The sequence below is a fragment of the Bos taurus genome, chromosome 25, assembly GCF_002263795.3.
Source record: "Bos taurus isolate L1 Dominette 01449 registration number 42190680 breed Hereford chromosome 25, ARS-UCD2.0, whole genome shotgun sequence".
NCBI lineage: Eukaryota > Metazoa > Chordata > Mammalia > Artiodactyla > Bovidae > Bos > Bos taurus.
This window is the reverse complement of record NC_037352.1, coordinates 21,504,643-21,518,214: the sequence shown is the minus strand read 5'-3', so window position 1 is coordinate 21,518,214 and position 13,572 is coordinate 21,504,643. Positions and strand designations below refer to the sequence as shown.

Below are 13,572 nucleotides of genomic sequence, written 5' to 3'. Positions count from 1 at the left end.
GACAGAGTCCACCCCGTGGAAATAATGGAATCAACTCTGTTTATCAAGTACTTACTGTGAATCAGCAAGGAGCTCAGGAAACACCAGCCATGAGCCCTATAAACTAGGTTCTAATGACAGCCTTTGACCTCTGAAAAAACCAAAAGCTCAAAGAGCTTCAGCAACAGGATCAAGGTCCCATATGTGTGTACTCATTTGCTCCATCGTGTCCAACTCTTTGCGACCCCGTGGACTGTAGCCCGGCAGCTTCCCTGTCTGTGGAATTGTCCAGGTAAAAGCGGGTTGCCATTTCCTACTCCAGGAGATCATTCCAACCCCAGGGATCGAAGCTGCATCTCTTGCGTCTCCTGCATTGCCAGGCAGATTCTTTACCACTGCACCATCTGGGAAGCCCACTATAAGAAGCCAAGATTTAGGAACTTCCCTGGTGCTCCAGTGGTTAAGTCTCTGTGCTTCCGATGCAGGGAGCATGGGTTCCATCCCTGGTTGGAGAACTAAGATCGCACGTGCCACCCGGCAGAAAAAAAAAGAAGCCAAGATTTATATTGACGCCATCCTGTCTCCAAAGCACAAATCCTTTACCTCCAGTGGAACATGTGCTCAATAAACACGAGCTGGGTGCATGAGAGCAGGAGAGGAGAAAAGGAGTAGGAGGATTCCTTCTAGAGACAACATCATTTCTGTGGCCTTCTACGATTAAAGATGCAGCAAAGAGTGATATCCCTATTGTTAGAACCATAAAAATAACCCAGTAACCACCTCCCAAAATAGAATCATCAACAATATGACTGACACGAAAATCCAAATGTCTCTTTAGGATGTGCAAAATAGCAGCAGCCCCTCCACGCTCTGGGAACACCCCCCCCACCCCCCGCCCATCAACACCACCACTGCTTCTAAATGGTCATTTCAGTTTCTCTTATCTGACCTCCAACCCCACCAGCCTGGAATTTCAGGAACTGAGTCACAGCAATTACGGTTTCAGAATACATCTCATTCTCTTTTTCGAACATTTGGCCATCTCACTCACCCCCACACATCCCGCTCTACAGCAATGACAACAGTCACTTCCTAGTCACTATGCTCCTTCACAAGGTCCAGACACCCCCCGCCCCAGCCCCCACATGACGCTGCCCTCCCACCAGCTCCTCCTGCACGCACACCCCCCACTTCCTGTTCCCGGCGGAGCCCGTTCACTCTTCCAGGGCTCCATGTTGCTCTCCTCTGCCCGAAACACCCACCCCAGCCCTCACCCCCTGTCAATCTGGGAACTCCCACTCCTGCTGGAAGATTGTTCCCAAATGTCAGCTCCAGTGTGGAATCTTCTCCTTTCCTCCCAGGAGTACGGATGTCATTCAAAGCCTTTTCACACCCTTGGTGTAATACTTCTCATTTATGTACCGGAAGTAACTGGTCCTGCTGTTCTCCTCTCCCCTCCAAAGACCAGAGAGATTTTCAAGGGCAAGCACAGTGTCTTCTTTCTTTCCAAAGCCCATACTGCAACCTGATGTTAAACAATGTATTTCTTCTAAGTTACTTAATTGCTGTTCTTCCAATAAATGTCCCTGAGGGCAGGGGCTCTGGCTCCTTTACTGGTCTAGTTTTAGCTCCTAGAACAGTACCCAATTCATGGTAGGCACTCAATGAATATTTACTGAATGAATGGATAGATGGACAGATGGACAGATGGATGGGGAAATGGCTGGATGGATAGATGGATGGATGATGGAACAGAAAAACAGCTGGGTGGACAGAGGAATGGATTGGTGGGTAAATGGGTAGATGGATAGACAGACGTGAAAGTGAAAGTGAAAGTCAGCCTTTTCCCACTCTCTGTGACCCTATGGACTATACAGTCCATGGAATTCTCCAGGCCAGAATTCTGGAGTGGGTAGCCTTTCCCTTCTCCAGGGGATCTTCCCAATCCAGGGATCAAACCCAGGTCTCCCACATTGAGGGTGGATTCTTTACCAGCTGAGCCACAAGGGAAGCCCAAGAATGCTGGAGTGGATAGCCTACCCCTTCTCCAGCAGATCTTCCCGATCCAGGAATTGAACCAGGGTCTCCTGCATTGCAGGTGGATTCTTTACCAACTGAGCTATCAGGATAGGTGTATAAAGGCAGGATCATATTTCACCAGCCCAGGGTCACAAGGCCATGGAAAGACAAAGCCAGGATAGGAAATCGTGTCTATTTGATTTCTGAGCCTTCACTAGCAAGTCCAATTTTTACTGCCTATCTAGAGACACAAAGTTTGGTTAACTGGGCAGTGGGCAGTGGCAAGGTGAAAGAAGAGTCTAGAATTTCCCCCAGGAACGTTGTTACTGTTGAGCAAAGTTAATTTCTGTTTACTAAGCGAATGCCAAGACTCAATAAGGAGGACCAGAACCCTCCTAGTCTGGATCTGAGTTCTCCTTCTGACCCAGTAGGGCAAATTTTTGCATGTGGGCTACAGGGGAAAGAGACATCCAAAAGACATAGACAAGCAAGCAAAGGACAATTCCCAGGACTGACATATATACACTACCATGTGTAAAATAGATGGCTAGGGGAACCTGCAGTATAGCACAGGGAACTCAGCTGGGTGCTCTGTGATGGCCTAGAGGGGTGGGATGGGGAAGAGGGTGGGAGGGAGGTCTAAGAGGGACAGGACACACACACACACATAGCTGATTCCGTTTGTTGTACAGCAGAAACTAACACAACACTGTAAAGCGACTATGTGTGTATGTTAAGTCGCTTCAGTCATTGTCCGACTCTTGCCAATCATACCAACCATAGCCCGCCAGGCCCCTCTATCCATGGGAGTCTCCATGTAAGAATATTGGAGTGAGCTGCCATTTCCTCCTCCAGGGGATCTCCCCAACTCAGGGATTGAATTCGCATCTCTTAGGTCTCCTGCATTGGCAGGTGGGTTCTTTACCACTAGTGCTACCTGGGAAGCCCCATAAAACCACTATACCCTTATTTAAAAAATAAAAAAAGAAAGTAAAAAAGAAAAGGTAGCAACAACAGCAACGATAACAACAGTAACATTAATAAAGGCTATCATCCTGAATAAACGCTATCATCTCTTCCAGACACTGTCAGAGTCTGAACTGCTGTGCCTTTCAATTCTGTGCAACACAGCTTCCCTGCAACACCAAACGTTTCTGGGAAGACACTGAAACCCCTCTTCCTGACTCACAAGGAGGAAGAGCCAGTAAGAAATGAGGCCCAGAGGAAGAACAGCATGAGGCTCAACATTAGTTAAAAGTGGATTACAGGTAGAAACTAATATACCTGTATGTTTCTATAATTCCCTGTAGTCCCTTTATTAAACACACACACACACACACAAAGGACTCAGATTTTTATGAGACTGAGACTTTATTCTTGAAGTAATCAGAAAGATGGAAAGAGAACTGACAAAGGATCTTCCTCTACATGTGAATCAATGCTGCTTATTGTGAAACTACTTAAAAATTATCTTCCCAACGAGAGAAAACACACCGCCCAAGCCAATGGAATGAACCAGCAATAGGAAATCAGCCATGGACCCAGGGTGAGGAAGGTATTCAGCAGAAAATGCAACTAATCTTGTGCCCTTGCAAACTGGCTTTTAGCTCACAAATGCCTTTCGCTGATAGATTTTGCTTGCTCTCTCTCTCTCTTTAATTGAAATATAGTTGATTTGCAATGTTCAGTTTCTGGTGTACAGCAGAGCGACTCAGTTGTATACTTCTATATCTTGTAATGAACTAATGGAAAAGAATTTCTGTGTGTACACACACACACACACATGTATAATTGCTCTATTTATTCTCAGTCTGTTGCCTCAGACTTGCCCCTCCATCTCTGAAATGGTGATTTTTCTCCTTTAGAACAACCTCAAACGGCAGTCCCTGAACAAAAAGGAAGCCAGCTCATCACCTGAGTTATTAGCTAAGAGGAGACAACGTTTTCTGTCTGTCAAACTGAGAGAGAAGCCATCTTAACATAATTGTCTAATTCTACTCAATATTCATAGTACCAAGACACAGATAGATTCAGGGCTTCTCCACGGAATGTCACAGAGATAAGACCTCCTGTGTATCTTTATCTAGGATATGAGCCACTTCACAATACAGATTTTTTAGCTCCAGTTCCTTGACAACTCAGACTTTCTCAGATTACCTCAAAGAATGAGAAGTTGTTTGATGTTTAATTCCCTGACTCCACCCCAACTGTTACATAGGCTAGCATCCCCTACATGCCCCCACAGCACCCTGAACATCCCCTTCAAAGTCTAACAAGAGAGAAGCTTTTTATTGGAGTATAATAGCTTTGCAATGTTGTGTTAGTTACTGCTGCACAATTTAGTGTGGACGCAGCGTGGAAGCAGCTCTATGTACACACAGATCCCCTCCCTCTGGGCCCCCTCCCACCCACCCCATCTCAGCCCTCTAGGTCTTCACAGAGCACCGCGTTGCACTTCCTGTGCTTTCCAGCAGGTTCCCACTAGCTCTTTACGCAAAGCAGTGTATATATGTCAGTCGGTCTCCCAAGTCGTCCCGCCCTCCCTTTTCCCCTCCTCTTTGCCCACATGTCTGTTCTTTCATCTGTATCTCTATTCCTGCCCTGGAAATAGGTTCTTCTTTACCATTTTTCTAGACTCCACATATATGCATTAATATATGATATGTTTTTCTAACAAGAGTGAAATTAAACATTGCTGCAATGATTTGTATCGGTAGAATGTCTTATCTCTCCCATTACACTGGAAGCCCCACGACAATAAGAATCTTCTCAATCTCATTCACCATTGTGCTCCTGCCATCTAACATAATTCCTGATACAGGGAGTTTAATGAGTGAATACTTTTTGGAAGGAAGGAAGGATGGATGGATGGATGTGGTAAATAGACAAATTTCCCACCAGATTTCCAAGCATTCATCACACCTCCAAATGCCACATGTAAACGCTCTGGATTTTGTGAATGCTATAAAAAGGTCAACAGTCTATCACACAATTTTTTTTTACTTTTGTATTACTTTATTTTTTAACCATGTGTGTTTTAAACACAACCCCCCATAAAGGTAAATGTCTAAAAAGAAAGATGAGAAGGACACAAAGTTGCTATTTCCCTGGGGTCTCTCTGGATCCACTCCGATGGGGACCAGTGAAGCCTCATCTGTTTCTGGTATGTGTCTTTAGAACATAAGCAAGTGCTGGACCAAGTGGTAAGCAGGGCCTCCTTCCCACCTCATCACCAAATCCCCTCCTCACCTGCCTCTTTTCTCTCTAATTTTATCCATTTTCTTATCTTTTGTCAGTTTTTATGTCCTCTTTTCTTTTAAATTTAATCTTAAATTTGGTATTTCATATTAAGAAGAGTTAAGAGTTGACAGTTAAGTTAAATGCACTCACATTTGCTGTTCGGTCGCTCAGACACGTCTGACTCTTTGTGACCCCAGGGACTGCAGCACGCCAGGCTTCCCTGTCCATCCCAATCTCCCAGAGTCTGCTCACATTAGGATTATTGTGAAACCTACTGCTAGGGTCTAAGGCAGCTCTATCCAACAGAACTTTCTGAGAAGCATTATACAATTTCAATGAAGACACGGGATGAATGATGTCAAAGAATCCTTGTGATTAGATCAAATGCCAAGAATGATAAGGGACCAAGCTTTTGAAAACATGAGCCACAGATAATGAAATTCTCAGCTGGTTCCCCTCTCCAACCCAGGAATTAATTGGGCTGCAAAGACAAAAGACCAGAGGATTAAAATTGTACTTAATAATTTAACTACTTGTAGCTGAAAAGCACCCAAAGGAGACACATGTTATCAAATTGTGATATACTGGTCTATTTATGTGTATATGCACATGTGTGTGTGCCTGTGTGCATGTGTAGAGAGAGACAGAGACAGAAACAAAAAGATAGGGAGAAAGAGACAGAGGCAGAGGCCCCAACAGCAAGAACATGTACAAATTATTTTCACACCTTTGGTTTATCTTTTGACCAGTTAAGTTCTCTGAATCTTTTTCTTTACTGACCCAAATGCACCATAAGCATGCTGCATCTGCTTCCGGGCAGTACTTGGAGTATCACTGGTACTCAGAAATAATATATTTTTTAATGAGTTTCTAATAACCAGAATATCATATCAACTAGATTTTCAAAGGTCATATTTTCCATATTTACTTAGAAAGGCATTCTGTTGCCCAGTGACCAAGCTTCAAGCTCTCCCTGAGTGCTCTACAGCTCAAAATGAATTGGCTGCTGCCTTTTCAACAAATCAACCTTTCTTCTTGTTCAGATCCAGCATTAATCTACCCTTAAAATTTTTTACTTCATTTGGGACTTTGAGCCCCAAATCCCATTTCAGGTGGAAAAAAATAAAAAGTCAAGCCAACAAACACAAATTCAAAAAGCCTGTGCCTTTTATCCACCTGGGACCCCTAGAACACATTCAGAAGAAGCCAAGAGATAAGTGGAGTCTCACTCACAGGCCTCTGGGATCTACTTCTGGGAAGGGAGAGAAGTGGAATAACAGAGGCTCCAGTAGCCTGTGGCCTGACATGTGACTGTACACACAAAAAGGCCCTCTGGGTATTTCCCTGGTGGCCCAGTGGTTAAAACTCCATGCTTCCAATACAGGGGGTGCGTGTTCAATCCCTGGTCGGGGACCTAAGGATCCCACGTGCTGCATAGCATGGCCAAAAATAGGGGGGGCCCTATTAATGATTTTACTGAGAGAGTTCAATGTGAACTTGAAGACATCATAAGTTCCTAGGGAAAAAAATATGCCAAAAATAAAATGAACGTTTGATTCATCTTTGTTGTTTTTAAAAAGTACATATTCTAATTTCTATGTGCTAACTACAGACTAAAATAAACTTGAATCCTATAAAGTCAAAGTTGATGAAACCAGCAATGACTGGATTCATGAAATACTTTGGGGATTTTTAAGAATAATGTCTATTATAAGGTTTTTAAAAAGCAAAGTGAACTATATTCAATATCCTGTGTAAACTATAATGGAAAAGAATATTTTAAAGAGAATGTCTACATGTGTGTAGCTGAGTCACTTTGCTGTACAGCAGAGATTTGCACAACATTGTAAATCATCTGTACTTCAATAAAAAATAAAAATTAAAAAAGAAGGCTTAAAAACACGTTTTCTAATCTATGCAGGAAAGGGGACAGCTGGTTTATTCATTATAATCATCAATGCTAGGTTTTCATAGTCAGAAAATTAGTGCACTGGGGTTTTTCTAGTGAGTCCATGGGAAGTTTAGATTCTTCTCACAAGAAGGGTGAGAAAATATAATCTAAGCAAGCTGGCTGGCTGGGGCCAGACTCACTGATGTCACCTGAAGTCTGCAAAGAAACATACCTAAGAAGAAAACCCACCTAAATACATGAAAGTCACAGTCATTTAATGAGTTCCCGTATTAACTCTGTCCCCTGTTGACACAGTTCCCTACAGCTAAAGAAGTAATAATTATCATCTAACTTAGAATTAGCAACAGTGGATACTTCTCTTGTACCACTTCGTTACTTTTCACCATAACCCTATAAGGTAGGTACTATCAGCCCATTTCACAGCTGAGCAAACTGAGGCCACGACATATGGAAGACTTGCCCGATTTTACACAGTTGTAGGTGGCAGAGCATAGATTCAAACCCAGTTCTTTCTGACTCCAACCACATGCTAGGAATTCTAAATCTCTGCATTTTATTGTCTCCCTATTTCTAATGATGTCACTTCCTTTAAAAAAAATTTTTTTTCCTTCTCTGCCAAACTGCAAAAGCTTCTTGGGGTAAGAGTCTAATTCCACCCAAAGCCTTGTCTTAATTACAACTAAGGCACAAATGGCAGGTCTGCAGCTCCTCTAAAGAATGCTACAGAGACAAGTCTGCCTTGCTTATCTGAGGGATCCTATTTCTTATTCAGAATTTAGGCAGTGTCATAATACAGATTCTCAGCTCCAGTCCCCTGTCACCAGAGACATTCTTAAACTACCTCACCGAGAATGGTCTTATAGAAAATACAGAGAGTGGAAACAAAACGGGAGAAATTATGTGGCAGTCAATCTAGATTTTTGTACAAAAGCAAGAAAATCTATTCTTCAGCTCCCTGAGCACACACAAATTTCCAATTTCCCGTGGTTTATGGACTTTCCATCTTAGCATCCCCAATTTCCATGGCAGCACCATGGAGCCTGGGGCTCAGTGGTTTCCTTGCCTTATGATCATCCTACACACCTCCTACCCAAGAATGGCAGAGGCTGGATCCCTAGTCCCTTCTATTTTTGAGGTGGAAAACCCCCCACCCTAGCTTTTAGCTGGGACTAGGGCTACCTGAAATTAACATCACATTTCCCACACACTCCTTTGCAGCAGCAGGGTGTGGGTATTTGATTAAGTTCTAGCTAACAGCATTCAGGCAGAAGTGTAAGAGGCAACTTCCTGTTCATGTGTCCTTCGCCTTCCTTTACCATTCCTCCTACCGTTGGCTGAAATAAAGATGTGATGACTGGATAGTCCAGCATCCTTCTTGAACCATGAGATAATTTTCACTTCTGGGGTTGTAGAGTGGAAAACTGAAAAGAACACAGGACCCTGGCCTTTGGACCTCTGACTTTGGTGACAATAAAACCTTAGGCATTTTCTATGCAATGCTGATCCCATTTTCATTAGATTCACCCTGAGGAAATACGCAGTGCCCAAAATGCTTGAATAAGGAATAGCTCTGAGGTTCCAAGATTAGTCCCAGGTAATTCTGAGCATACCTGAGAACAATCTTAAGTAAGGAGTAAGTGTTAGTTGCTCAGCCGTGTCCAATTCTTTGCGACCCCGTGGACTGTAGCCCACCAGGCTCCTCTGTCCTTGAAAATCTCTAGGCAAGAATACTGGAGTGGGTGGCCATTCCCTTCTTCAGGGGATCTTCCCGACCCAGGGATCGAACCCAGGTTTCCGGCCTTGCAGGCAGATTCTTGACTGAGCTGCCAAAGAAGTCCCAGGATAAGAGGATAATCTTTCCCTTTCCTAAATATCCCTAAGCATGAAGTCCTAAACAACTCAATTTCAAGGGCTGTCAAACTGCCCCTTCCCCTCTCTGGCTCCTTCCCATCCAGCCCAGTTGGCATATATGAACAAAGCAGTAACACAAGGTGACCACATGTTCACAGCTGGATTTTGACTCTAACATGGCAGCTGGTTTCATAGCAAAGTAACCCTGCAGCCCAGTCTCCTCTTACACACAGCTGCCCCACCACTAGTTTAGTTTGGAGACAATCCTAGGAGATGATATCTTCTGAGTGCTGAGTCTGTGCTGACCTCTGGTCCAAGCATCTTACATACTGTTAACAACTTGGAGCCACTTAGCAATTTTTAAAGGTAGGTATTGTTACTGGACCCATTTTATAAATGAAGAGCCTGAGGTACAAAGAGGCTAAGTAACACAGCTGCAAAGTCTCAGGCCAAGATTCCAAGCCACTGTGATAGCCTGACAGGCTGTGCACATGCCCACTACCCTACATTGCCTGGAGAGGAGATAAAGAAAAGCGATTTAAAAAATTAAGCATGGCGACCTCTTAAGCTGCCATGTTTCATTAGAAACTTTAATTCTGCCTTAATAGCTGCACCAGAAAATGCTGACCACTGTTCCTTCTTTGAATAAAAGGATCTCCCGCTTCAGATGTATCATTACCTGCATGTTGCAAGCAACGTTCCCATCGCTAATAACTACAGAGCAGCTGGGATAGAAAAGCTGCATTAAAATGTTCAAAAATCACCCTGGACCTCAGCAAGCCACAAAGGCAGAAACTGATTCATGAAAGTGAGAGGTAACCTCAAAGATCTACGTGTTCCTGGGCTAAGACACCACTGGCATTCTGCTCCAGGGGTTAATAATGTTCTAGAAAACAATCCAACAGTTTGCACCAGAACCAAAATGTTGCCATTTAAAGGGATGTGGGAAATCCTCTCATGCAGTGTGTAAAACTGGGGCTCCAAATCCTGGTAAAGGAGGAGGGGGATGGGGTTCTATGACACTCACCAGCTAAGCGGGCTCGGCTCAGATTTCAGGTTAGAGGACATACAAGTCTCAGAAGAAAGCAGTGCCACACTGCAGGCATTCTGTACAACTGACAATGCCACCCACACTCACCAGGGATCACTTTACTTTCTCTGGAGGGTGGAGGTGCTACAACTAAACTGTCAGTCAGTGCTAAGTCACATCTCAGACTCTTTAATATTCAAATGCTTTCTTCCCCTGATCTCTGCCCAGCTTATCAGGGCAATCAACTGGTCCCTAAGACATTCCCCAGAAATGTGACATTTCTCACCAAACTCAGCCATAGCTGGTCTAAAAACAGGCACTTTCCAGACCAGAGGTTGAAACTCTTGGCCCTACAGGGGCCAAAACTGGGTGAAGCAGGCCTGGTCGCGATCGACTGAGACAAAACGGTGAATGTGCACCCTGCCTATGAAAACAGCTGCTCTCAGCTCCAAACGGTAGGTCTAAAAAGAAAGTGGGACCAACAGTCAGCAAACTTGAAGCTGCAAAGTCAGATACGTTTGTGAAATCTTCAGTTCTAAAATGTTGACATCAAATTAAGAAAACGTTTGACACCCTAAGGGCTAAACAAGACTACAGGTGATCTGGCATCTGGAGAGAGAACCTGCAGCTAGCGACAGCCGAGTCACCCCTAGGCTGCGCATCCCTGGCTAGGGTCAAGGATCTCAGGCCTGATGCAAGGACCCAGGTAAGCAGTCACTTGGAGCCTTCCTGTACCTAGCCAGAAGAGAGAAAGGGCAATTTAAACCAGGATCTGAGAAGCACTCCATCTGGAACCACTTCTTCAGAGAGGGCAGAGGCCCAGGGGACAATCACAGTCGCCTTTCTAGGGGATACACCATCTGCAGAGGCAGAGGCCACCTGTAGAGACCTCCATGGGGCAAGGGATGTGGAAAGGCATGAGAGCAGGAATCGGTGGGGAGGGGCTTCCCAGGTGGCGCTAGTGGTCAAGAATCTGCCTGCCAGTGCAGGAAAGGTAAGCGATGCAGGTTCGATCCTTGGGTCGGGAAGATCCCCTGGAGGCAACCCACTCCAGTGTTCATGCCTGAAGAATCCCATGGACAGAGGAGCCTGGTGGGGTACAGTCCATGGGGTCGCAAGGAGTTGGACATGACTGAAGCGACTTAGCACTCATGCGTGCACCTATCTGGCGAACTGACCAGGCAGGACAGGTTCACTCTTCGGATAGCTGCAGGAAGGTAGAAAGGGTGGATACACTTCCTTGGCCAGCGGGGCCTCTCAGCCCCACCAGCCCTTCCTGGATGGAGCACCTCTGCCCCACATACAGCACCCCTTGTATTAACAAGACCTTTCTGTGGTGATGAATTCCTAGGTTGGGGGTCACTCTGACAGCCGTGGTGCCTTCACTCTCTGCCTAATTCAGTCACTTCTAGGAAGTCTTTTTTTACCTTCTCTTTGCACAAATGGGCCAGAACCCCACAGCCTACCTTGGCACTGAAATCCTTGCTTCCCGAAGCCCCTGCAAAGGCAGAAGGAGGCATGTCAGACAGCCCGAGGGGCCCAGCCGCCGGTTAGTTCCCCCGCAGAGTCACCCCACTTCCCCTGCCCCTCTGGCCCAGGTGCAACCTCCCAGCCACAGGCGGGTGCCCAAGAGTCTTCCGCCTTTCAGGGGGAGGGGGAAGGTAGGAGTTCAGCGGTAACCTCCATCTCCCCTCAAAAAGCAGAGAGAGGAGTTTGCGACCACCAGGTGGCGGGGTTGGGGGAGCGTTTCCGTCGTGGTGGGGGCGGAGGGCAGGCAGGAGATCTGCCCACAGAGATGCCCGCGTACCCTCGGAGAAAGAGAAAAGAAAAAGACGCATCGGGAGGGAGACTGGCAGAGCCCCCGCGGCGATGGTGTTTCCGGGAGGACAGGGACGGAGAGAGGACTCCCCATGCCCAGAAGGACCGGGGACCAGAGGGTTCCCGCAGTGATGTGCACCGGGAAACCGAGGAGTGGAAAGGAGAACCCAGGCCCGCAGGGAGGAGCAGTAAAGAGATAACACAGGGCGCTGCCCTCGGAGACACGGAGGAGGAGGAAAGGATGCCCTGTGCCCGCAGGGAGATAGAGAGAGGACACTCAGGGCGCTGCCCCCGGAAAGGAGGGAAGGGGGGTGAGGGTGCCTCGAGCCCGGAAGGAGGCGGAGGGACAGGGAACCCCGTGCGAAAAGGCACTAGAGACGCTGCCCTCCCGGGGAGGGACAGCCGTCCGCGCCGCGGCCCCAGGGCGCTCCGAGGCGACTGGGAGGGAGACAGGGCAGGAGGCACCCCGCGGTCGGCCGTCTGGGACCCGGGGGAGCGGGAAGCCGCAGGACCGTCCACCGGGGAGTCCAGGGCAGAAGGGTCCGTAGCGGGGAGCTCCGGGGATGTGGGGCTTCTCCTCCCTCGGAGGCGCAGGGCGGAGGGGGGACGCGGACAAGGGTCCCCGCGCGCGCGGCGCTGCCCTCGGGGCCCCGAGAAGGTGCCCTGCGCCGGCGCGCTCTCACCAGATGAAGTCGGTGCAGTGGCTGCAGAAGGTGGGCTGCTTGAAGAAGCGGGCGGTGAATTTGTGGTTCTTCACCTCGTGCACGTTCTTCTGCCGGAGGGCGCCTTTGCGGGCGAAGCGCACGGTGCTCTCCTCTCCCTCGCTCGGCGGCGGCCCCGCGGCCGGGTCAGCCATCTTGCGCGCGGGGAGCCGGAGCCCGAGAAGTGTCGGCTCGGGGCCGCGGGACCGCGGGCTGCGGGCCCGGGAGGCGCGGAAGGAGGCGGCCGCTTAAGGCGCCAGGGGCCGCGGGCGCTTCCTCTGCGCCGGCTCTGGCGGCCGCGGCGCGCGGAGCTGGAGCTGTCACTCGCCCAGCTGCCGCTGTTAGTCCAGCTGCGCTTGGCACCGCTGGCCCCAGCTGCGGGGGAGGGGGGCGGAGCCCCGGGCAGACCCCGCCTCCCTCATTTGCATCGCCTCCAGGCCCCGCCCAGCGCCGCCAGCTGCTTTACATATTAGCACCCCGAGGCTGCCGGCCTCCCAGCGAAGCGTTCTCAGCCGCAGTGCTGCGGCGGCACCGGGGACCGCAGTCTGCAACCGCCAGACCTGAGCCTCGGCCCCCCCGCGCCGCGCACCCCCGACCCTGTCTTCGGCCTGGATTGCAAGAAGGCGATAAGCACCTTGGGTGCGCCCGGGGAAACCGAGAGCGGAAAAAGACTGATGGAGCTGGGGTAGGGGGGTGGGGGGAGGAAAAGGGGGAGCGGTGGGGAGTGGAAAGGGTGGGTGCGACGGTTTCCAACCGGGCTTCTGCAGAGACTGGTACCCATCCACAGCCTATCTGTGCCATTGGTCACTCAGCACGCGGCTCCTGGAGGGACGGGCTCCCGCTGTCACTCATTCGGAAAGGCCTGTGGCTCCACACACACACACACAAAGACGCACACACGTACTGCAGAGGGAAGGGAGGAGTAATCATTGTTTTATACATACACGTCTAACTCGACCACGAAGACAATTCTTGGCTTTGCTCGCCTGATCGTTTAGAAGAAAACTCCCTACTTTCTGTCC

The 13,572-nt window shown here is 48.2% G+C and overlaps 1 protein-coding gene across 2 annotated transcripts in view; it reads right to left on the bottom strand.

Moving 5' to 3' along the window:
* Positions 1-12,898, bottom strand: part of PRKCB (protein kinase C beta) — a 375,621-nt gene extending 362,723 nt beyond the window's left edge. Inside the window, exons 1-2 of one of the 2 annotated variants that reach the window (XM_005224690.5) lie at positions 12,533-12,898; positions 11,498-11,529 (exon numbers count right to left, since the gene is read on the bottom strand). In XM_005224690.5, the coding sequence (XP_005224747.1) occupies positions 11,498-11,529; positions 12,533-12,705 (205 nt within the window). In that variant the 5' untranslated portion in view covers positions 12,706-12,898. 2 annotated transcript variants of the gene reach the window in all.
* Positions 12,899-13,572: the final 674 nt, after the last annotated feature.